We start from the raw sequence: 25,286 nt of genomic DNA, 5'->3' as shown, positions 1-25,286 counted from the left end.
GATTCTCTCTCCCCATCCCAGCTGGGGAGAGTGAGCAAGCAGCTGGGTGCTGCTGAGCTGCCTGCCAGGGCTATGCCACGAGAAGCAGGCAGGTGTAAAGTTGAGGTGTTTGGGGAAAACGAGCAGGGAGGGTGTACAGGCAGACTCAAAGTGCAAGACCACTACCACTGCTGACCTCGTGCAGGTGGTTACAGCTGCTGCCAATGAGGTGACAGAGCAAGGAGTTGAGGAACAGGCAACCTGGAGTCTGAGAACTAGGAAATTCACTCTTTAAACAACCTGAGTTGGCATAAATTTCTTTAACAGGAGAACTTTCACTTTTTTTTTTTTAATTATGACCAAGTTACAAATATCCCTACTGCCAGACGATTGTGAGAATTGACCCTGAGAACTCAACTGCACAGTAACACCTATCCATGTGCACACAAAGTCACATAAGTAAGGGGAGGAAAAAATACAGAATGTTCCTAGAATGCCCTTTGGCAACGTTTGTCAGCTTGGAATGGCTGTCCCAGCTTCAGTGCTCACATTCAACCGATGCAGCTCTGCTATTCAAATACTAAATTACAACACACACACAACCCCAAAACCCCAAAGCAAAATGGGAAAAACAAAACAACACATCACATCAGAAGTGCTTATTGAGTGAATCCGAGAAGATAAACCACTCAGCTGGACCCAGCTGTGCATAGAATAACCAGCTCACAGTGGATTCTCACTTGCAGGTTCCTGAAACATCAGTTTGTGACAAACATTAAGTGGAAAAAGAGCACAAGATGAAGTACAAATACTGCCATGAGAGAAAAATGCAGGCAAACTCAGAAAATAAGCAACTCATAAAATAAGGCTCTGAGCAATGCGTTCATGAACAGTGAAGACCAACTGCTGCAAAGGCCTTTCCTGGCTGAGGATTTGGATAGGCTTGTTCTTATTAGAAGTCAATATTAAAAGTACAGATAGAGAGAAGGGATTAAAAAATGACCCCAGGATTATTTTAACTTGCAAGTATGCACCCCAGACAGAATAGTAGTACTGTAAGCCACTCATAAACAGGATACCATAGAGATTGCAAAAACAATCAGACATGGAGCTCCATAGACCAGTGAAAATACGTTTCTAGAAGTATTGCAACACACGTCGTGCACAACATCTACTACTGCTAAGCAAAGAATTTAAAGGACAGACATACCAGCAATATGTCAGTATGTATGGAAGCAAACAAAAGCTCCATTTTGCAGGGCACAACATACGGTGTATTTCCACAAGTGCTGCAGATACATGCAAAGTCATTTTGTTTCAGGCTGTGAGTCTGAAGCTAGCTGCAGTTTCCCCAGAGCAGAACGCTCCCCATTTCGACAGCCCAGAGTACTGAGCAGCAAGTTTATGTCTGCCTGCCAACCAGAGACGTCAAGTTTAAAAATCTTAGACCATTTAACTGCTCTGCCTTAGAAAAAATGATAGTGCCAGTTAGTCTCTGGGTATTCTTATTTTACTTTGCAGGTAAGCATCCTACAGTACACAAATGCACTGTTTAAACTCTGCATTACAGAACACTCAAGTTTGTTAAAATAGACAAATCGCATTGACAACTAGGTGCTTTCGAACCTGTCACACCAGCATGCCTTTCCATTCCAGTAGCTGGTTTTGCCGAGAAGCATCCACGTTGCTAAGGGACCCAGAACAGAAAATCCACCGCAGGGCCACCAAAAGGGGAGAACTGAGAGCCAGGAAGTACCAGTGCACCTAACACTTCAATAAGCACGAACTCAATTTCTCTCACAAACTCTGTGCTGTGAACTTTGAGGTCCGACCACCCTAAGAACGAGGTGCAAGTACCAAGAGGGATTGGAAATGCATTCCATTTTGGCACATCTTTCCTAAACCACTTTTAATACTAGTGCTTAACTTCGTATTTAAGCTGAGCACCAGGCACATTTTTAATTCGTCGTTCAGGCCTCCTCTGCGCCTAATTCGGCACCTCGGAGTGTGACACAGCACATTCATCACCCGACGGCGAGCACACCCCGGCAGCACTAAGCTCTCCCCGCTCGCAGCTGCCCGCTTGCAGCGCGAACGGAGCGGCAGGCGGCAGCGCGACACCCAGCCCCGCCGCACCGCACCGCACCGCGCCGGCCGGGACGCTGGCGGGCGGGCACACCGCCGGCCTGCGGGCCGCCGCCACCAGGCTCCCCCTCAGCCGCCGCAGGGCCCGGCAGGACGCAGCGGGCCGCCCCCAGCCCCGCTCCCGGCCCTACCTGCCCAGCAGGCGCTGCCGCATCCTCCCGCCGCGCGCGGTACCCGGCCCAACGGCCCCCACCGGCCGCCAACGGTCGCCCCTCGTTCCTAGCCCCGCCCCCGGGGCCTGGGGCTCCGGGCGACTTCCGGTTGGCGCAGCAGCGAGGGGGCGGGGCCTGGCAGCGGCCGTCGAGTTCCCCGGTGGTAACGGCGGCGCCGCCTGCGCGAGGCGCGGCTTGGGGCTGCCCGCGGCTTGGGGCTGCCCCCGGTGCGCTTCCCCCCCCCCTCGCCCGAGCGCGTCGCCCGGGTGAAGCGGCGCTGGGGCTAACGAGCGTGCTGCCCCCTCTCGGCCAATGGGAGCGGAGCCGCCGGGCCCGCCCGCCAATGAGCGCTGAGGGGGCGGGGCGCGGGGCGGGAGCCACGGTGGGTTGAGCGGCTGCGGCAGCGGCGGGAGGTGAGCGGCGATGGGACGGGATGGGCGTGAGGGGCGCTGCGGGACTCAGCCGGTCGGGTCGGGTCCGGTCCGTGCCGGTCCGTGCCGGTCCGTGCCGCCGGGCGCTGCGGGGTCCCGGCCGCGCCCCTCATCCTGGTGCCAGTTGTGGGGGGGGCGGCGGCGGGCTGGGCTGGGGGGCTCGGCTCCCTTCGGCATGACTCGGCAGCGCTCGGCTCCCTTCGGCGGGGCTCGGCTCGGCTCGGCGGCTGGCGCCGTGCCGTCGCCCCCACCCCCCCTCAGTGAGGTGCCGCGGGGCGGTGCCGCCGCTGCTCGTCCCGCTCCCGCCGCGCAGCCCCTGTTCAGACCTAGCGAATTTAATAAAGCCGTCTGAAATTCAAGCCGTGTCCGACCCAGCGTGCTTTGCTGCTGCCCAGAGGTTAATAAGAATGTTAACACTCGAGTTTTCTTACAAGCCGGTTTTCCCACTGAGGCATCTTTCACATCCGGGGGAGGGAGAGTCGCAGGCCCGCCGTTTCCCCTGATTTTCCTTCCTGCTTACCCTTAATCCTGCTTTCTTCCCATTCCCAATCTTGCGGTAAAGATTAAGTTCTCCTGTGTCTCCTGTTTGTCGCTGATTAGTTCATTTGGCTTAATTTGGCTTTCTTTTTGCTCTACCGAGCTTCTTCTTTTCAGTCTGCTTCCATGGCATGGAGCCCTCGTTTTCCTGACACTCCAGCAGCCGCCGTGCCTGCTGTGTGGTAATTCTTTGACAGAAATAAATGTTCCCACCCCACGGGGAAAGCCTCGTGTAAGGTGTGCGTGGATGGCAGCTAGTAAGGCCTGCTGGAAGGAGGGTGGCTGCAGCACTGCCAAGTGCTGTCAGTGCTCTCAGGTGATGCCTGGATGCAAAAAACCTTAAACGCCTTCTGTCTCCTTCCACTTACAGTCCTCAGGGCATGGGAGGTTCTGTTGCTGTGTGAAAGATGGCCTTTTAGTCAGCCAGGAATTTGTCTTGATACTTATCACTTTGGTCTTCCGTTTGGGCCAATTCTCTCCGCTCTCCTCACTCTTCCTGGTATTGGCTATACCTTTAACTTTGAGTCCTCTGCAAGTTTTGCGTGAAAACATCCCACATGCCCCTTCACTGCCCCCTTCCAGAATTATTAGGGAAAGTAAGAGGATTCCTCAGGAGCTTTGCTTGGAAGAGGTACTGCTGTGCTACCTGTTGGTTTCGTGCTAGCTACTTTCTTCTTCTTCCCTGACCCCATTACAGGTCTTGTCCCAGTTCCCATCTTTGTGATTATTGGTGGTTTGTTTGTTTGTTGTTGGTTTTTTTGTCATTCACCTAATGAAGTGCTTTGCAGAAGCTCCTATAGATTAGCTGTATAAGTTGTCAAGATGAAATCATATTTAAAAGAGAGATGTGAAGTTGGCTCGATAGAGTCTACTTCTATTAAATTCACTAAGGGCTTTATTGCACTGTTTCTCTGGTTGATTATTGCTTCTCTTAAATTTGTTCAGGTAAATATCATTTGGATCACTTCCATCTTAATGGAAGTGTATTAGAAAGCTTGTGGTTTTGACTCCATTCCATTCACTTTCATTTCCCCTGGTCACTATATTGCTTAGCATCTTTCCTTTATATTTCTGGTGATTAGCTAGTAATGAGATGTGATAGTTGTTCCACATGCAGCTTGCTAGTATCTTATTTTTACCAAAATATTCTTAACATAGAACTTGAAATGCCATCAGCATTCCACTACATAATGCAGTTTAATCTCAAAAGCTAGTCCAAGTAGTGAGAGAGTATATTAAAAATACTGACTTGCACCATTTTGTAATGAACGCATTTTCTATGTAATATGGATAAAAAATGTAAGTTTTCAGTCAGAATTAAGGTTATACATTTCTATATTCAATAATGATTCTAAACTTGACTGGGAATATCTTGAATTTAGTATTTTTGGCTTTACTATAGTGAGTAATATCCAAAATACTGGGTTTAGTGCTTCTTAAGAATTAACAAGGAGGAATTTTTCCCCTCCTAGCGTACTTTCCCAAGTAAAGTTGAACAAAAGATTGTTAACCAGATGCTATAGTGCTATATGATGTCTCCTTGCCAGCTAAATCAGTAATTATAGCCACTAACTGCTTGCTTCATTTAAAGATTATATGCACCCTTTTTTTTCTTACGTACTGTCTGTTGAGGTGAAGGATTGTAGCAGTTCTAGCAATGCAGCCCTTTTTCTACACCAACTGAAAAAACTGTACAAAAATAGAATTGAGATGAGTGGCTAGTTTACAGAAGAACTACAAAGCAACTGATGCAACTGAAGAGACAAATTAGTTGACATTTTAGTTTAAAAAGAAAAAAAGAAATGTAACTCCTTGTTAGGCTGGAAGACTAATTACAGCTAACTAAATCTGTTTTGTGTTTTTTGCCTAGTGCTTGAATAAAGATGCCTTAAGAAGATAACTATGGATAAGTATATTAAAGTGCAAAAAATCGGAGAAGGATCCTTTGGGAAAGCAATTCTTGTCAAAGCTAAAGAAAATAGCCAACAATATGTTATTAAAGAAATTAACATCTCTAAGGTGAGTGATAGTATTAATTACTGATTTATTGTTTTTGTATTCCTGTCCTCAAAAATCATTATCTTCCTTTTGAAGATGTCAAATAAGGAGAGAGAAGAATCAAGGAGAGAAGTTGCTGTGTTGGCCAACATGAAACATCCAAATATTGTCCTGTATAGGGAGTCATTTGAAGGTAAGATTAGATAATAAAGTGGAACCTGAGATAATGGTAGTAAGTGACTTGAGCAGTACTTACAGCATGTAATTTAAAAATTAGTGTGTTTTCTCTCTTTACTCATTTTTCCATCCTTTTATTCCTTCAGTTCTTTCTGGTTGTAGTTTTTCACAATTTCCATGTACATAAAAAAAAAAAAAGAAAGTGCTACAATTACATAGAAATATTCTTGCCCCTTTCTAATATGATTCAGTTTTGGTTGATGCTTAGATGAAAGGGTTGAGTTTTCCTTTTTCTGTGGAGTGTGAGTCTCCTTGAACAATTGTGTGTAGTCTAACGACTTGGATGCGTATGTGTTTTAAAAATAAGTATGGTCTAAATTTGGATATTGACAAACTGGCAAGAGCAATTTTATCTTGGTCTGCTGTCTTAGAATACAATCTTCAGTAATTATGATCATATCATTGCTTTCAGAGATGGGAAAATAGAAGGGACTGTTTCCTTCATCAAGCTTTGAAGGAAGGAGAAATTTAATTCTAAACTGTTTTCATAGTGAATGTCTGGGAGAATAAGCAGAACAGATAAAAGATTGTGTGCCATAAAGAGCAAGGTTATAGAGCCTGCTCTATAACACTGCGTTGTTGTTGTTGTTTGTTTTTTTTGTGTGTGTATTTTGTTTGTTTGTTTTTACTTTTTACAAGATAGATCCTGTAATCTGTAGTTCATGTTGCTTCTTTCTTGCTGAAACACATTGACTTTGAACATACTGATTTGGTGTATAAAACAGAGCTATTTCAGCATCAGGTCCACAAGAAATCCAGGCTGCTAGGATAATCATTTAAAATAATTCCAATTAGAAAGTTTAAGCCAGATATGAACATCTTTAAGCTTAAAAAAAAAATCTTGTTTTGAAAGACAAATTTTGGGAGCATTCTGTGAAAGTGAGACTTGAGTGACTCAGATGCTTTGATTAGGTTTGACTCAGTTTAAATGTTATAATTAACTCTAGTAAAATAAGAATTTTTCTTTTTAGCAGCATGTGGTCGATTGTATGCATTTATTCATCTCTTCTCAAAATCATGTCTAATCTATGAGTAGTGTAGGTCTTGTTTTACTGCCATATTTGGGTTGATACTCATGCAATGTTACTGTTTTCAGTGATACATGGGTAGCTTGCAATTTGTTTCTGCCTAATCTCTGTTCACTAGTAGTTGGAAAAGGTTGCTTTGGGGAACAGAACTGTAATTTCTCATCAGATATATTATATATGCTCAAATTTCATAGTGAAAACTTGGGTAAGATTTTTGTAAGTTTCTCCAAATTTCATTCAGAAATGAGACATTAATGATTTCCATCTGTCATTGCCTGCTGAAAGTTTTATTACTGGTCTTAGGTCTCGGAAATGACCTGTAAGTCTGCTATGAGAGCTGGTGATTACCACTTAATATAAGTAATATCTTGCCCAGGTAAAACTGCAAGACAGAATCAGGAAGATAGAGACAGTTAACTGAATTAGGTCTGAAGATGTCTATTTTTAGGGTAGGGTTATGGGATATTTGAAACAGCAAATGGTTTTAAGAACGATTTTATATTATTTTTATTAAGTGACATGTTTAATTTCATGGTGAATCTTAGTATGTCAATGATATCTGAGGCTGCACATGAAAACGTGTAATTTTTGGTTGCTTTTTGTATGACCCTTATAAGATAAACCTTTCCAGTGAAGATATTTGTAATGTTATGTTAAAGGTGGGTATTTTTTTTTCTTCCTTTTGAAATACTTTTTGTTTTGTTTTGCAGAAAATGGCTGTCTCTACATAGTGATGGATTACTGTGAAGGAGGAGACCTGTTTAAAAAAATAAATGCCCAGAAAGGAATCTTATTCTCTGAGGATCAGGTAACAGCAAACTGATGCCATAGTGTTTTCCTGCATGATCCTTTTTTCATTAGTTTCAAGATATTTTGGTTAAATTATGTAGGTACGGTTTCTTAACCTCTATAGAAGGTTTCCCAGACAGTGGTGGTTGTTACCATCAGTCACAGTACTGCCTTTTTTGTAGCTGGAGACCTTGGTGTGTTATCTGGGGTTTGGTCTTTGTGTGTAAGATGCTTTAAAAAAAGTTGCATTTCTTGCAGAGTAAACCAAATCTGATATATGAAAAACACTAAAGGTCATCATGAATATTTTTAATCCTACCAGATATCATGGCAGAGGATTTTATTTTGTAAAACTGACTTCAGTTTTTTGGAAGTATAAAATAACTTGCTTTGTAAAATGTAATAAAGAAGCAATATGAAGTTTGCCTAATTATTATTTTTTTCAGTAGAAAAACTTTATATTCTATTGGAAGTATACCGTAAGATTTTATTTCTCAATCGTACTTGTTATTAAAGTCACTTGTACTGCATGAGAGTCTGGGATAACACAGATGATTTTAATGTACAGATCAGATGAAACTAAGTGAAAATAGATTATGTGGGATTCAGGTTTTTGGTCTTAAGTCGTATGTTTCCTTGCTTACAAATCATTTCAATGCTTTTGCATCTGCATATGGCAGGAGTACCAGAATCTGAACTTTCCTGTGGTTGGAAAGGCTTATGAGTATTAGCTCTGTTGATGGAATTCAGAGTAGGGTAATGAAACATTTTGGACACAACTTGTAAAATGCCAAACTTTCTAATTTGGACTCAAATACAAGACTTGAAAATGGAAAAATGAAAAATACACCTTACATTGTACTGTAATGTTGAAATTTATGTACTTGTAAGTTGGGAATGTGAAGTCATTATTCACATGGAAAAGTTCTTGCTGCTTTTCCCTTTTTACATTGTGATTTTTACACATTCACAAAAAAATACTGTTTGTTGCCTTATATATAATCTTATTATACATTGTTGCCTTTCTCATTGAAATCTGCTTTGTAGTATTTTTCTTTTTAAGGTAAAATACGTAAAATTAATGGATGTTAAATAAGTGTTTCTGTAAACATAGGTATAGCTTTTTAGGACTTGGCTAATTAGCTGTCTGCAAGAAGACTTGTTGCACCAATTTCAGCAAAAGGGTATTCTTCGTGTTGCAAGTTCTGTGCTTTAAATGTTTTAGCCAATCAAATTTATTATGCATACGTTTTGTTAGTTTTTAATACTTAATGAAACCAGTAATTTCAGGCTTAACATCTAACTTATATATGTGCTTTTTTCATTTGAAATTTTGTGTTATAGTGACAGTACTGTGACAGTCTTAATGATTCTATGGTATAAATGAAGACAGGTTTATGGGAAGAGGGTAAAACCTTGAGCTATAAAACTGATTTGATAATATCTTCAGTAATATAGCTAGAGAAGCTTTCAGATAAATAAAGATGCTGATGTTGCATTTTCTCTTTTATGCATAGATTCTGGATTGGTTTGTACAGATCTGCCTAGCACTAAAACATATACATGACAGAAAAATCTTGCATCGCGACATAAAGTCACAGGTATGTAGGTAATTTTCTTTTCTTTTTTTTAGCAAATCTACTTCCAAAGTGATTACATCTGTATTTTGTTAGTGGAAGTTGGCAAATTATTGAAAATAATCTTTTTATATAATCACTTTTTTTTTTTTTTACTGGAAACACTTTTTTCTTCAGAATTATCCAGAAAAGGTTTATATGGTATTTGTATAAACAGACAAGGACAAGTTATTTGAGTATTGCTCATGTGACAGTTTCTATTTCTGCAAATAATTATATTTTTAGAATGTGCAGTAGTGGTTTCTTTAATTTTGATAAAGCAGGGCAAGAGTAAGTCTGGTGTTTCACAGTCAGTAACACTAATTCTACTGACTGCATAGTAATCGAAGAGTAGAAAAAAAGAGTAGTCTTTTCAAAACATATTGAGGAAAAAAAAGTGCAATTGTATGAATGTTTTAATTAACAGACTTCTTAAAATTTCTATACCAAGAATATCTTTTTAACCAAAGATGGAACAATACAGCTGGGAGATTTTGGAATTGCCAGAGTTCTGAACAGGTAACTCCTTTTTTAATACTGGTTTCTATGATTTAATCTGAATTGCTTTGATTTAGGAAAACAAAATTTGTGCTCCTCTCACGTGCATTAACGTTCATTCTTACTTTTTTCTTAGTACTGTGGAGTTGGCTCGCACGTGCATAGGAACACCATACTATTTATCACCTGAAATATGTCAGAACAGACCTTACAACAATAAAAGGTACTAATAACCATATTATTAAACATTTTTGTTAAGGAGAAGATAGTGAGTTCTTTGGAATACTAAGGCTGTTCTATTCACATGATGATGAACAGCCACTAGTTCATCCTTTACCCAAGACGTCAGAGCCTCACTATTCAGGTAGGATCTTGCAGGTCTGTGTAATGTAAAGTAACTTGATGAAGAGATGATTTCGCTTAGTGCTTCGAATTCTAGATCTAGCCTTGTTCTTAGTTATGGTTCCACTTTTGCCAATCTACACATTACTGCCGTAATTTATGAATGTGAAAATATATTCAGAAAGAAATCACAAACACAGTAATTGAATTCTCTAAGCACATGCATGGGTAGTCATACGGAAGAACATCCTGCAGGTATTGTACTTTACATTTGCTGTCCTGGCAAGTACACTGTATCTGGTGATGGTATCCCTAATGTAATTAAAGTGGCTATTAGCTATTTATTCTTATTCTTCACTAAACAGCTGAAACATGCCCATTGTTGTGAATACCTCATACTAATTTGTATTGTTTTCTTAAATGATAAAATGATTATAGCTCCTTGTCCCTCGTTTTCTCCTACATGAGATTTCTTGTCCAATTATATTCTAAACAAATTCTACAATCTTCTAGTGAGTGTAGGTAACGTAAGTAAATGTTAAACAGAGTAAATGGCCTGCTTAGCTGAATTTAAGATTTTTATTTGCTGTGTTGGATGGTGGGTAGCTTTTTTATACTTCAGAGATCTCAGGCAAATGTATACATCTAGAGAAAACAAGCCTTTATCCGTAGTTCATCTAATTTCTCTAATTTGGTTAGTGCACATGAAAAGGTCTAAAATCTGGAGCCAAAATAACCCCCTATGTTTTTCAGACTGACCTTGCTTTTGATTGTTGATTTTGTTTGTTTGCTGAGGTTTTGTGGTTTGGGGAGCTGGGGATGTACATACAAGGGAGACTGTTCTCTACTCAAAACACATCATTTGGCTTTTCAAAGGTAGCGTATTTAGTTAATAAGTTATATGTCAATCTTACAGCCACAACTAACTATTGGGATGTGTTCTTCTTGATTTAGTGATATCTGGGCCCTTGGTTGTGTTCTCTATGAAATGTGCACACTCAAACACGCAGTGAGTAGGAACTTCTTGTTTCTTTGAAAGAATACTGAATTTAGAGATTATTTTTTTTCTGCTGTTATTGCAAATGTATTTCAGTTGATTAAGGGTTTTCATGGTGACTGCTTAAAATTGCCTTCAACAATTTAATCCCCTTTTCCAATACTGACCAGCATTTTTGGTGTTTGGGTTTATGCCAATCTCCGCAGAAATCTTAGTATTGTTTTATTATTATTTTCAAGGTACGTGTGTTAGCTGAAAAGATGTTAGCTGCAGTAACAAATAGTGTTCTTTTCTTTCCAAACACTTCACATTTTTGTTGTAACTGAGCCTAAATTCAGACTGTCAGCTTTTCTGCAGGTAGATTCATGAATTTCTGTTTAGAATACTAGTAGTTCTTAGAAAAAATTACCAAAGTAAGAGTTGCCCTTTTTTTTTTTTTGAAGAATACATCTTTAATCCACTTTTCAGTTACGAAGGGAAAAAAAAAACATTTTTGTTATCGTTTTATTTTAAAAATAGCTATTTTTATTAAAAGAAAGAAGATTATAATAACATGTCAATCTGAAAAAAAAACACCTTCCAGAGCATAAAGATTTCATAACAGCTTTTGCAATTTCTTATGGTGTGGTCTTTTCTGGGACAACAGTGTTGACAAAGTTGCCTCTGTGGGGTGATAGCAGTAGATTGTTTTCTGTAAACTGGGCGATACGCACTGCTTTCTTTTTGTTGTACAAAGGAATTGAATTGGAGCGTGCTGCCTCCTGAGCGTAGGCTAAGTGTAAGAATTCCTTTGGATTTTGCACAGAATTAATGTGATGTTTACATTCTTTCATTTAGAAGGGCTTCTCTACAAAGGGTAGAAGGCATGTGGTAGTGGAAAGTGTTTGGGAAAGTAAAGAGGATCAAGCAGATGTAGTTACATAATTATTTCGTCCTTACCTGTCTATCACTGTCCATCAAGATCTGGGGGAAACTGTATGTTTCTATGGTATGAAGTAGCTGTAGTGTGATGTATTTATATGTAAATGCAATATTTGGCAGTAGATTATTTTAAACTATTGATGGAAACTGTTGATGGCCTTGAAAATTTGTTTTGATATGTTCAGGCAAATGAAAGGGGGGATTCTTTGTATTTGGTTGTCAGTTTGGTTTTTTTTTCCTTGCCTTTATGTGTAGCTTTACATGTGGTCAAGCAGTAATATGCAGTAACTGTTTTGTTTTCTTGCATGATATAGTTTGAAGCTGGTAACATGAAGAACTTGGTACTGAAGATAATCTCTGGATCTTTTCCTCCTGTTTCTATGCATTATTCATATGACCTACGTAACCTACTGTCACAGTTATTTAAAAGGAATCCTAAGGATAGACCATCAGTAAACTCCATATTGGAGAAAAACTTCATAGCCAAACGGGTTGAAAAATTTCTCACACCACAGGTATGGAGTTGGCTTTCATATAGTTTTGCTGAATACATCGTAGGACTTTTCTTTATTCTGATGTCAATATACAACATGGGAAATTGGAGTATTAGTATTTCCTACAGCTTTTATGCAGACCTTTCCAGTTGAGTAAAAAAGATTGTTACTGTGAAGTGAAAAACAAAAACAAAGCAATACAAACAAACAAAACAAAAAAAAAACACAAACTCAAATTACTTAAGTTTCACAAATATCAAACGACGTTAAGTGCTATTTTATATGTCTTTATATTTAGTGAGGAATTTTGAGTCAGATGCTCATTGATTTAGACAGGCTTTTTTCATGACATACAGGAATAGTACTGATATATGAGGTAAGTAAATACAGGCAGAGAAAGTACACGGAGGAAATGAATGCAAAAGGAGACCTCACTGAGTATAAAGAATCCTAATAGACTGTAATTCCAACCTGCAGAAATTTCAACTTTAGTTCAATTTAGTTCAATTATATTCAATTATATTTAGTTCAATTATTTAGTTCAACTTTAGTTCAATTATAGTTCATATTACTGCTCCAATGAAAGATCAGAATAAGAGGTCTTTACAGCAAAGCTTGTTCTCCTGCCTTTTACAGAATGGATATGAAATTTTTATTTAGGGTTAAGTCAGGCAAACGTTAAGAAGTAGTAGACTACTACCAGATAAAGATTCTATTTTCTCGTAGATTGTGTACACAATTTTGATAACGGGTTAACTCACATGCTCAAATTAGAGATGCTATCTAATCTTAAAAGATGTTTTCTGTTTTTTTTTTAAATAAATTTTGTTGGTCACTGGTGCATACATAGTTTAGTATTCATTTAAAGTTATGGCAAATAGTATTAGAAGCTTTCTGAAAGAGGCATACGCACTTTTCTGAAAAGGAGTTCTTTCTAGCTTTGGGTGTAAACACTGTTGGCTAACAGTTCAACTTTTTGTTTAGCTTATTGCAGAAGAATTCAATCACAAAATCTTCCAGAAGTTTGGACCGCATGCTGCACCAGGTAAGTAAATGTGTAAACTGCTTTTGCTTTCAAATCTGGCAAGATTGTATACCTACTTTTGTTCTTGTATTTTGGGTGTGTTCTTAGAACTGATTTTACAAGTTCTGAGGAGAAGAGAGAGAGAAGCATTTTTTTGTTTTCTTTTTTCACGGGGGAGCTGGATGTATGTAGAGTGCAAATCATGTTAATGCAATCTATGAGCCTGTCACATTTTAAGTGTACTCTTTCTTCTTGCACTGTTACGTTTCCAAAATGTAAGGAGACAGTGAAAACTGCAAATGCTGAAAACTATTTATTTGTTGTTAGTGTACATTTTTTTGCCTTATTAGTGACAAATGGGTAATGAGAAATCCCACTCCTTGTGGGGAAAAAAGAAGAGTGGGAGGTTTTTGTTAGAGATTCCAGGATTAAACCTTGACTTAGTAGTAGAATTTCTGCTGTTGGTGGCAAATTAGATTGTAGTTCACTTTCTCAAGTTTTCCTACAATAGTCAGTTTACACTTATTTCTTAGATTTTCTTCCTTTTTTCCCCTCCTTGTAATTATTTGAAACTGTGGCAAGTGCTCTGGTGTTTTTTGGTAGTATTGTGAATGTGTTTCACTGCTGTCCTGCTATTCTGTAGTAAGAGAAACCTGCTTGCACAGATTCAAATTCACAAGATGATACTGGCATATTTTCAGGAACTTTTCATGGAAAACAATGTCCCTGGAGGCTGTTGAAACTGCAGCTGGTTTAGAACTCATCTTCTGCTGACATGAGTGTTGCAGGTTGCAGGCCAGTGTCATTAGTGGAGGGAGGCCTGCCTCTCAATTGCATTGGGAAAACTTTTCCCTGTGTTCATGACAACTGGATAATAAAACATGGCAGCCAGAACAAGTTTATATTCTCCAGTGTAAAGTGAAGTTGTAAAAGTGAAAAGTTCAGGGATAGTGTCCTGCTATTTCGTATATTATAATATATAATATCAATATATATTCATATATAAAAATGATATTTAGAAGAGCTGTTCTGGACAACTGGATATGTTACATTTACATAGTCAGCTCACATGAATGAAATGTTAGCACTTACCCATTCTCCTCCAGCTTTGCTGTACCAGTACCTTAGGAAATGGAAATACAGTATACTGACTGGCCTGGATATAGCTGTAAAGCAGCCTTTTCTTGTTTAGCTAAAAGACCAGCTCAAGGACAAATCCTGGCTTCAGTTGCACCAGCTCAGAAAATTACCAAACCCGCTGCAAAATATGGAGTGCCTTTAGTGATGAAGAAGTCTTCTGATGCACCCAAAAAGCTTCATGAGAAAAAGATGATGGCTAAATTTAGACAGGTAATTAACAAAGATACTTAAATTGAACTGTTTTGCTAATGTTGTATTTAAACAGTATGATAATATTTTACATTCTTTTTCAAAATGTTGCTTATATGGATGTAGTACTGAGGTACTGTAGTACCGAGTACTGTAGCAGTAGTACTGTAAATGCTTGTCTTGCTTCATTATGGATTCTTTTTCTTTTTAATATAAGGATTTTTGGAGACTGCCACCTTGGGCTTGATTTCTAATGTCACTGCTGAATTAGATGTGCTCTGCATATGTTTTCAATTTCTGTGTTGGTGTTGACCACTGTTAGAAATATTGAAAGTCTGTCAGATAAACCAAGATCATTGACACAGAATAAATATATTTGCATCGTTCTTCTTGGTTCAAAAATAATCTGCAACTTTTTAAACCTTAGAAAACTTTTAATAACTTTCTAAAGTGTTGTCAAGCAGAGACATTGTGTAATCAGAAGAGGACTTTCCCAGACTTGATTCCATGAGCTAATGAGAAATGATTTTCTGGATACCTTCATACCATACTACCAATCTTTTTTTTCCAGTCATCTTTCTTTATGTTCCCTATTACATGAAGCTGTTTATATATAATTCCTTTAATTACTGCATGGCCCGGAGATATTTCATGATACAGTTAGTTAGGCACATGCCAAGCATCTAGTAACCAAGAAGCTCCCACTTCAGCTTTATTTTCTGCCATCATCAAGAGAACGAATTCAAAATGTCTTCTGAAGAAGTGGGTTGTTTGTTTGTTTGTTTGTTTGTTTCTTTCTTTCTTTCTTTCTTTCTTTCTTTCTTTCTTTCTTTCTTTCTTTCTTTCTTTCTTTCTTTCTTTCTTTCTTTCTTTCTTTCTTTCTTTCTTTCTTTCTTTCTTTCTTTCTTTCTTTCTTTCTCCCCATGGCTCTTTGGAGAATATAATACTGAGATCTCTGTGAAATTTGATATTATATTTAGTAGATGGAAAGAAAATTAGCCCTGAGGTAGTTTTTCCTTAATCCTCCAATAACTGTTGAACCTCAGGGATAACTTCTGTCAGTTATCACACAGGCCTCATTTGCTCATCATGTGCAGTTTGAAAAAGAGAGCAAAAAGAAGGGAACACGTAAACGTGTGTGTCCTAATGAGACCACAAGTCTCTTTCTCTTTTAAAGCTTGGTTGTGAAATCAACTGCTGTTTTGCTGCTGTTTATAATCCGTTTCACCAGCTAACACTAAACCCACTTGCACAGAGACCCAAAGCCCTCACTGTGGCAGGATATGCAGACTGAGGAAGAATCCTCATGCTGTAAGAAGTAAAAAATGCTGCAATTTTAAGACATTATTTGTGTGGGTTGTATGTAGTGACAAGGGATAAGATGTAGGATAGAACTAATGGCTACGGTGTAATGTAAGTTTTCTTCTCTTTGCTGTTGTTTCAGGCTAGCCTCAGCTTGCAGTTCTCAACTGGATTTTTAATGGAACATGCAACAATCATCTCGCTTAGTGTTATTCTAAACTATTCTAAACTATTCTCGCTTAGTGTTATCTCTAAAGATTTCTGTTTTCTGAGATACTTGACTTTAAAGTACCAATCTGATGGGATTGTCAAAAGAAAATCCTATGAATCTATCTGTATTCTTTTACAGTCAGAGGGGGAAAAAAAAGCTTTGAGTAACACTCACTTTTTGAGAAGATTAGAGTAAGAAACATAGCTTATTTTGTATAGCGGACTTTTTACCAGATATTCAATTGTGGCTTCATTCCCCTCTTCCATGGATAACAAGAACTTAGGTAGAGTTACACAAGAGAAGTCACCTAAGGATAACCTAATAAATCTGTTCTCCAAGTAAAAAGAGAATCTTAAAATCGAGGACCCTCAAAGACTATGAAAAGATTATAATATGGAATGACATTGCCAGAGAAGAAAAATTAAGACAGATCTGAAATTACTACCTTCAGCTTTCAAGATGGAGCTCTTAGCAAAGGATGAGCAAGTACAATAGCCTTTACCTAAGATCTGAGCAGTGCTTTTCATTTACAACCTCCTCAGTAATGAATTATTTTAAACCCATTTTTGCACATACTGAATTGTGAATTTAATTTTTTTTCTTTGATTAGAATTTTTCTTTCAGACTGACATTTGCTATCTAATTTGAAGTTTCACCTTTTATCTAGGACTTTCCAACTCCCGTGAAGAAAATGAATCCAGGAGAAGAAAGGAGGAAAATGTTTGAGGTATCACAAAATCATCTGCTAATATTCAATCTAAGCAAAAGCTAGGTCCAGAGCAAGAATGACAAAATAAAACCTTCAAACCTTTCCTCCTTATATTTTTTTTCCAAACATCTAGACATGATTTTTATCTTCGTGGACATAAGTCAGCAATTGGAAGACTAACCAATCTTGACAGACACTTCACAGAATAATGGCTCGGTAATAAATACCAAATTATATGCTTGTTTTTCAGGAACCTTCAAAAAAGAAAAGGTTAGAATTGCCTGAAAAAGAAAAACGCCAGAGAGATCAGGTAGACAAGATACTTGAGGCACCCTTTTTTTTTTTTTTTAACATCCATAGTAATTTCAGTGAAATGTGTTGTGTTTTGTTGCCTGTTGCCTAGGAATATGGAGTAGTTCAGTTTCCCAGTTACTAAATATGTTTAATCCTTACATTGCAGGTCAGTTTACTGAAGGCAGAGGAAATAAGAAGATTGGAGAAAGAAAGGGTAAAATGTGTTTAAAATGTGTTAAGAGTGAAGCTCAATTTTTCTTAAAGTGATTCCTTGAACTATGTTTTCCTTTATTGTTTTCTCCTTCAGATGGAACGAATAAACAGAGCCAGGGAACAAGGATGGAGGAATGTGCTTGGTTCAGGTGGAAGTGGTGATGTTAAGGTTGGCAGCAGATGCAGAAATGTGATGTAATGTGTTCCCCCCCACCTTGGTTATCTGGCATGGTCTTATCTTTTCAGAAAGATCTGCTCTTGGAGATCAACTCTTGGAGCTGTCCAGTATTAATCTACTGATAATTTAAGGCAGAGTGTATAACAGACTTTTTATTCCCTGGCTTTTTGGAGATCATGTGCAGTTTTCATTTTTAATACTTATTAAATTTCTGAATCTCCCCTCTTTCTGCCAGTAATGGTTTTCATGCACCACTTTCTTTTTTCCACTCCTGCTTTTGCTACTTCTCCTGCGCTAAATCTATGCATGAACAGCTTCTTTCATATTCAAGTTTGTTCTTGAAATTTTTTGTTGAAATATTTTCCCAGGTTCTCATACTGCGATAATGGACATCTTTCCCAATATTAAAAATGTGCTTTTAAGCATTCATTTTTATTTACCAATGTAAATGACAATTACAATACCTATATTGATAAGTTGTCCATGATGGGAGAAGAAATTCCTGAGTAAATGTAATTTTTTCCTGAAAGCAGTTAACCCCTTAGCCATTCACTTCGTATGGAATTAAATTACATAATTTAATCTTAATCCTATGGCAGTTTCTATTTGCATAACTGTTCTGGGAAGTAGTATCATGAAAATACTTGAATATAAAAATCTGGGTCCTCTATTTTCATCAGACAGAGCCAGTGCAGAAAGTTCAGTATTGTTGTGGTGTAAATCTATTGAACAATATGAATTGGGTTAAAAACCAGCCATTTGTTTTGGTGTTAGGGAGTCCTGCAAAAATATTTAGCCTAAACAAATTCATCACAGTTTTCATAAACAAGCTCTGGCTAAGCACTGGGGTCAAAATGAGAAGAGGTTTTATTTTCTGCTCCTTGTACAACAAAATATGAAGACACCGAAAGTACGTGACCAGGTTTCATTAGCTACTTTTGATAACTATTCTTCAAAATAGGTATATTTTTTGGCCGTGTGTCACATATCGCATAACTTAGCTTAAATATAAAAGCAAATGTAAAAATACCAGACTTTCAAAACTGCCATGTGTGGATTTAATGGGAAATCAAAAACCATCATCTGGTTCCCATGCCTTCATTCTCTCTCTCAGGATGATGCTGGCAAGCACCAATGCAGGGCTCCATACAACATCACAGTATCACAGATTTCTAGGTTGGAAGAGACCTCAAGATCATCGAGTCCAACCTCCGACCTAACACTAAGTACTCCACTAAACCATATCGCTAAGCTCTACATCTAAACGTCTTTTAAAGACCTCCAGGGGTGGTGACTCCACCACCTCCCTGGGCAGCCCGTTCCAATGCTTAATAACCCTTTCGGTAAAGAAGTACTTCCTAACATCCAACCTAAAACTCCCCTGTTGCAACTTTCGCCCATTCCCCCTCGTCCTGTCATCAGGCACGTGGGAGAACGGACCAACCCCCACCTCTCTACAGCCTCCTTTAAGGTAACTGTAGAGAGCGATAAGGTCGCCCCTGAGCCTCCAGACCCCTCACCAGCTTGGTCGCTTGGTCGCCCTTCTCTGGACTCGCTCGAGCACGTCCATGTCCTTCCTGTAGCGAGGGGCCCAATGATATAACATGATATATAAGCATTGGCATATTTGGATCAGAGCTCTATATGTTTCTGAAAACAATCATGCCTTTGATTGACTTCAAGAGTTTTATTGCAAGGGCCTTAGACATGGAAAGTACTCTCTGTTTTTTAGCTAAAACTGCATCACTAACTTTTCGTATTCACAGTAATGTAAGGAAATTGAGTTTCAGTGGCCGTGCATATTTTCACTAAGTGTCACTGTGTAAAATATCAGAGCAAACATCCTTCAAAATTGTTTGAAATTTGTTCTCTGGATTAGGTAGTTTTGTGCAGATCGTACTGCAGGCCACTAAGGTATCATCACTCAGATTTCCATGTACTGTTACAGTATTCTTGATGTAATTATCCTCTTCCTTTCTCCCCCATGAAAACTGCAGCCAGTGACTCCCTGTTAGTTTAGAGTAGCAGTGTTCAAGCATTCCAGTAATGCAGGCCACATAGTCTCTAAATGCACAGCAGGGTCTTGCAGTGCAGTATTTTCTCCTCCTGTCTTTTTTGGATTGGTTGCTGGTACCTGCTTCTGGGGTAGAATAGGGAAAGAGATGGCAAGGAGTAGACTCTGGGTTTGTGCTTCTAGCAGGGGCTGTAACCGTTCTGCAGATGGTTGATGAGCACCTGCTGCTAGCATTTGCTTAGAGATTGATCATACTATTTCTTTGGGTAGTCCTTTTGGAAACTGAGCTCTAGTAATTGTAGATGAAACCTTTAAGAGTGTCTAAGGTAAGGCTTTGCATTCTGTTTGTAGAATCAATTGTCTTGTATAATAAATTAATTTTACCCAGAAGAACAGTGTACCAGCATACTTATTTTAATGCCTAGATAAATCTTCCAGTTAGTACTCTTATCACATGGACTATTGATGTGCATTGAGCAATTGAAACTGAGAATGTGAGCCAAATTCCGATGTTAAATATAGGCTGTTCGAGAACTTCTGGGTGGACAACTGTAAGTCTGTCACATCTGCATTGTCGCATTCGAACGTACATGAAATACTTTGGACCACTCTGGAAAGAACATTCACCCTATTGTTAAAGCAGATTCCATAGGTTTGTTACCATGGGCTATTTGACCACTTTCCCCAGGTGTAAAGGGAACATCTTTATGCATGTGCTGACAACCTTAACCTTGTTTTGCCAATTTCACACTTTCTGCATCCATCCTTGGCTACTACTGTACACAGCTGCTTGCAACATTTTGTTTTTTATTATTATTTTCACACAAAGGCTCTCCAGGAATTCGAGTCTTTGAGAGTGACAGAGATCATTTTCACAAAGCTGTAACTTGTGGTACATGTTCCCCTGATCTGAACTTCAGTAGGGAAGCATCTCAGTTCTGGTGATGCAGCCAAGTTATAGATTGCTAAAAATGGGGATTCTCAGATAAATCTGGTGCTAACGTCACTCAGCAAATTTAGAAGTGTGCTTAACTGTTTCTAACTTCAATTTTAAAAGTTAATGTTTGGATAGAAATCACTCAGTAGTGCTTCAGTTAGTACTGTATCATTTTTAGCTTTTTGTGCTAAAACTTTGATTTTTGCTGTGTAGAACATCTGCTATCTCCAGTTACACTTCAATGGATTCCTCACCAATAACTTCCAGAATGTGTGACAGATGCCTCATGTATAATTACACTATTATCAAAAGGAGGTAAAATACTGTGTTATTTTGGAGTGCTAACTGAAAAACAAGTTTTTAATTTATCAGTCTTGTAGTGGTAAAGTGATGAAAAGGGATCGTAATTCCTTGGTTAAAATAGGGGAACACCAAGAATAAAACTAGGACCAGTTCAGAATTGTTGCAGAACATATTAATACTTTCATTCTGCCAGAGAGGTGAAAATTGGAAGGGCTTGTTAAAACCAGTGTTTGAGATGTCCACCCTACCTTTTCTGATTTTCAGGCACCATATTATGGCGGTGGAGGTGGTCTTGGTCCTTTTCCAGTGTCTTCCAGAGGACAATATGAGCATTATCATGCTATTTTTGACCAGATGCAAAAGGAGAACTTTAGAGTAGCTGAAGAGAGGGAAGCCAGATGGAGGGCAGAAGTACAAGGCCGAGAAGTTGTTGAGAGGTATGGCTACCTTCCACTAGAGGTTGCATGTGGTCTGCTTTAGATGAAAGTAATGAAAGTTACTGTACGTATTTATCTGCAGAGGAATTCCACCTGGAATACGTCCAGGAGTTCCTAAGGGGCCTGCAGGTCATCACCATTTACCTGATGCTGATGCAATTAGGAAAAAAATGAAAAGATCGAAGGAGGTGTCTAAACAAGCCAATGCAAACAGGTTGGACTATGATAATCCATAAATCTGTCCCTACGTGTTAGATTTTTGTTCTGTCTTGTTCCATTTAGTAGCTGAACATGTCTCAAAATCCATTGGTACTGTGCTGTCTGTTTGTGTGTTGGTCCCTCACAGACCACAATTCTTTTAGAACCAATGGAAACCTTGGCTTTCCCAATAGGGGAAAAAAGGATTACTTACAACTGTAACTAAACTAGATTTAAGCCAAAACTCCTGGCTTAATGCAGTTACAGTCTAGCTAAAACAATAACCCTCCTTTGCTTTTTTCATAGTTCTGTTTTCTGTGTTACCTGCCAAGATGCTTCCTTGTTCTATCATCTCATTCTGACTGCCTTCTCTCCATCTCAGTGTTTAATTTTCCAACGTAGAAGAGTGTCTAGAAAGCTTTTAGCGCTCTTAGCTCCTGTTTATTGACCAGTGGAAAACTCACAGTAGCTTTCTTCGTCAAGAGATGTGAATGCTAGGTGTTACAACAGTATGTAACTTACAGTTACTGCAAAGAATAAGCACCACAGAATTATAAAGTGAGTGTGTTTTGTATATAAAAAAACATTGATTGTCTACCTATTTCAGGTAGATTGGCAACCTCTTTCAGTTAGTTTTTTCAAAACTGCATTGCCTTTCTTCAAATCTGTTAGTATTGTTTAAAGGACTGTTTCCACACTGAAGAGTGGTATATGGGGAAGTATATACTTAGAAGTTCAGTACTTCAGCATTACTCACTAATTTTCATAGATTTTTTTTTTTATATCATGGATTATTTAAACTTCTACAGATCCAGAGATGTATCCCATGGGGGCAGAAATAAATGGTGTTAATGTGAAGAAAAGGAAGTGGCCAAAGAAAATGTTTGTTCTTCTAAAAGAATTTTATTCAGTTTTATGTTTCATATAGTATATGTTTTACCTTCTAGGTTTTTCTATTTTAAAATTTATGGCAATAGTATAGCACATTTAACACTGATGTTAAAATTTTGCAAGCTGCGAGGTACATGCTATTTCCTTTATAGTAATTTGGGCCATTGTGAGCTAACTGAAATTCTTCCTGATACAACCCAGGACTGGAAGGTGTATTTTCTCAACTGACATAGATGCGTCTTTCCAGCTTCCTCTGTTTATTCCCTACTCTTTGCATACAGTGCCATTATTGACAAATCTTGCCTAGGTTAGGGGTATTATTGTTTGCCTCACACATTCGACAATATTAGGTGGTACTTGGCTAGAGCCAGGTGAATTGTTTTAAATGTTTTTAAATTTGAGAGCAACTATATTAGAGGGCTGCAAATTACTAATAACCTGGAGATCCTGAAGAGAAATCAATTCAGTTTTTCTCAAATCCATGAATTCAGAAGTACTCGATGAACATAGTGTGCAGAAGTTTTAAAACAGATGGATATAATTTTCTTTTTCTGTCTATAAGATGGATTACCTTTAACCTTAAATTGAGCTGCTGTTCCTTAGCATTTAAAATGTGTTAAGTATTTGTACTTCATTAGCTAAAAGTAATTTTTTTTATCATAGCCTAGCAGTGTTTCTCTCTCACATGTTATTCTTTCAGCTAGAGATGAGATATAAAGACAGGTGTTCAAGATGTTTAACCAAAAGAAAAAGAATGTTAAGAATAACAACTTTCTTGAAGATAGGTAATTTAAAGTGTATGTTAAGAAAGTTGAGAAATCCTTGAGTTAAAGTCTTTTTGATTACACTAGCACAACTAAAGTGAAGCTAAGTACCCTCACCTTCAGCAATCTTTACAAATTGTCTCTTAGACAGCAACGCTGTCCAGAAGCAATCTGATTGAAGCGTTGTAACAATATGAGTCACTCAGCATTAGAGCAGGGAGAAATGGTATCACGTAAAATTTAGTTGAAATAAGTTTTTGCTATGTACTTGGTTTGAGACAAATAGTTTCTTTTGCTCAGAGAGCACCTCTCATACAGTACTGTAAGCTAAACTTTGTCGATATGACCTGTTTTGACAGATTTCTTTATCCACCAGTTGAGTTTATATGCAATGAACAGTTACAGTCAAAATCATATAGTGAGCCAAATACGTATATACAAAGATTATGAAGTGTTTCTTTCTTTACTGGTAACACTTCTGTGGACTGTCTTGACTTTTCAGAGCAGCTACAGCATTTGTCCTGTTGTATCAAAGTCATTTTACATCTCTCTTACTTCACGAATTATAGCATATGGAAATAGCATTTTATTTCCTAATTGCTGGGTGGTGGGGTGAGGAAGACTAGGTGCAAGCGGGTTTAGTTAGTGTGCTAATTCATTTAGGAATTACTAGGAATAGTTCCTGTATGGCAAAATTATTTTTTCTTTAACTGTTTCAGCCTGATGGGTTATTGCTATCAGCTTATTCCAATACCTTCCTGTCTGTTGCCGGACTCCCAACACTCTTCAATCAGATGAGGCTAGGGGTGCCTTGGAAAGGGGATTGACTCATCGTTCCACAATCTGTTACAATATCTAACATCATTCATCACCTTTTTCTGTTTTTTTTTTTCTTGTTTTGTTTTGTTTAGGTAGGGAGCTTTCCCCCCTTAGTCTATTTCCAACCAATTTTTCAGAAACTGTTTCCACTACAAAATGATCCTATGTATGTATTAGGAAACTTTGCCAGCTGCTCAGTTGCAATAAATTGATTTTAGCCTTGTTTACCCAAACAGGTCCCTGACCTGGGGTGAAAAATGTGAAAAAACATCTTGTTTTGGTTAATTCTGAGGTAGAAAAACTTCTTCAGAGTCCCTTTAAAAACAGACAAGCAAAAGTCCCGCTAAATCCCCCCAAAACAGTTGCCAGAATACTGTTGGAATACCAGCACTGTGTCTGTTTATCTAAGTGGTAAGTGGTAGAAGCTCTTACTCCAAGCATAGGTCAGATTAAGGCTACTGGATGGCTCATGAGTAAAGTCTTCTTGCCCATCTCTAAAGGGAAGCCTCGAAGGAATCTGTCCTTTTTTTTAATGTTTTATTTTACAAATGATAATTAGTGAAAACAAGCTGAGATGTTTTCAGAACTAACTGCACTAAAATTGTGATTTGACATTCATTTTGTTTTGATGAGCAGGATATGGAAGAACAACACAGTGTTCTGGGAGGGCGTGTTTAATTGGACTTTTAATATAGTTGAACCTATTTTTTCTCCATTTTGTGGAAGTCTGACGTATTTCAGCTTATTAAAGGCGTTTTGTGAAGATACATTTTTCATAGTTAGTTTTTGTGTCCTAGCTTGAATATATGTATAGGTTTTGCAAGTTTTGTATTTCAGAGACTTTCAGCTTGCTATGTGTTGTAATTATTCAGGCAAAAAGGGTGGTTACCTGCAGAAAGAGCAAGGCAAGTGGAAGAATTCTGGCAACGAAAGAGGGAAGCCATGCAAAACAAAGCTCGAGCTGAAGGACACATGGTATGGAAAATCTGGTCTTCCTACTTATATTACTGCTTCAGAATGCTTTACAAATCAACAAAGGAAAAAAAATACATTTTTGTGCATGTCTAACTTGATATTGAGAACTTTAAAACATTACTTTCATATTTTTTCTGTTTATAGCTGTAAAGTTTTGATTAAAATTAAACTATGTATTTTTCAGTAGCCTGAACTTTAAATGAAGTGTGATTAAATTTTTAACTCAGCTACAGTAGTGTGTTGCTACAGTAGTGTTTTAGAAAAACATTCTGTTTATTAAGAAGATATTATAAAGACATCCATCTTAAGTCCATAGAGGTTAACTAATGGACAGTGTCACAAAATGCTGTTTGTTCTTTATGCTTGCAGTTCTAAATTCAGTATTCCTCTAGGAAATGTGTTTTGCTGTAACAACATCTTGTAAGTGATTCCTTTATATTAGGATGTTATTATTTCTGAAAAAGTGAATATGGAGAATAATATACCTTTCTCTTTTTTATGGCTTAACATTCAAGCCAAAACTG

General features: G+C 38.2%; 2 protein-coding genes across 16 annotated transcripts in view; one reads left to right on the top strand and one right to left on the bottom strand.

Annotated features, from left to right (window-relative positions):
- The window catches only part of CLCN3 (chloride voltage-gated channel 3), a 61,723-nt gene extending 59,288 nt beyond the window's left edge, over nucleotides 1-2,435 (bottom strand). Inside the window, exon 1 of one of the 3 annotated variants that reach the window (XM_066996755.1) lies at nucleotides 2,256-2,435. The gene's annotated coding sequence lies outside the window, so the exon portion shown is untranslated. The remainder of the gene's footprint in view (nucleotides 1-2,255) is intronic. The other 2 variants (XM_048076232.2, XM_048076233.2) reach the window with 2 other exon arrangements.
- Nucleotides 2,436-2,497: 62 nt separating this feature from the next.
- Nucleotides 2,498-25,286, top strand: part of NEK1 (NIMA related kinase 1) — a 43,558-nt gene continuing 20,769 nt past the window's right edge. For 2 of the 13 annotated variants that reach the window (XM_048076219.2, XM_048076217.2), the window contains exons 1-18: nucleotides 2,498-2,689; nucleotides 5,115-5,263; nucleotides 5,339-5,435; nucleotides 7,218-7,315; nucleotides 8,814-8,897; nucleotides 9,364-9,431; nucleotides 9,547-9,633; nucleotides 10,707-10,761; nucleotides 11,985-12,185; nucleotides 13,149-13,209; nucleotides 14,381-14,538; nucleotides 16,698-16,757; nucleotides 16,990-17,049; nucleotides 17,200-17,247; nucleotides 17,341-17,415; nucleotides 20,943-21,115; nucleotides 21,198-21,329; nucleotides 24,660-24,762. In XM_048076219.2, coding sequence (XP_047932176.1) covers nucleotides 5,147-5,263; nucleotides 5,339-5,435; nucleotides 7,218-7,315; nucleotides 8,814-8,897; nucleotides 9,364-9,431; nucleotides 9,547-9,633; nucleotides 10,707-10,761; nucleotides 11,985-12,185; nucleotides 13,149-13,209; nucleotides 14,381-14,538; nucleotides 16,698-16,757; nucleotides 16,990-17,049; nucleotides 17,200-17,247; nucleotides 17,341-17,415; nucleotides 20,943-21,115; nucleotides 21,198-21,329; nucleotides 24,660-24,762 — 1,677 coding nt within the window. In that variant the 5' untranslated portion in view covers nucleotides 2,498-2,689; nucleotides 5,115-5,146. Of the gene's footprint in view, nucleotides 2,690-2,750; nucleotides 3,105-3,243; nucleotides 3,264-5,114; nucleotides 5,264-5,338; nucleotides 5,436-7,217; nucleotides 7,316-8,813; nucleotides 8,898-9,339; nucleotides 9,432-9,546; nucleotides 9,634-10,706; nucleotides 10,762-11,984; nucleotides 12,186-13,148; nucleotides 13,210-14,380; nucleotides 14,539-16,697; nucleotides 16,758-16,989; nucleotides 17,050-17,199; nucleotides 17,248-17,340; nucleotides 17,416-20,942; nucleotides 21,116-21,197; nucleotides 21,330-24,659; nucleotides 24,763-25,286 lie in introns of those variants that run through there. The other 11 variants (XM_048076222.2, XM_048076220.2, XR_007168146.2 and 8 more) reach the window with 9 other exon arrangements.

The sequence above is a fragment of the Anser cygnoides genome, chromosome 4, assembly GCF_040182565.1.
Source record: "Anser cygnoides isolate HZ-2024a breed goose chromosome 4, Taihu_goose_T2T_genome, whole genome shotgun sequence".
In the NCBI taxonomy this organism is placed as follows: domain Eukaryota; kingdom Metazoa; phylum Chordata; class Aves; order Anseriformes; family Anatidae; genus Anser; species Anser cygnoides.
Note: the sequence above shows the minus strand (reverse complement) of the source record. Positions and strands in the feature narration are given on the sequence as shown.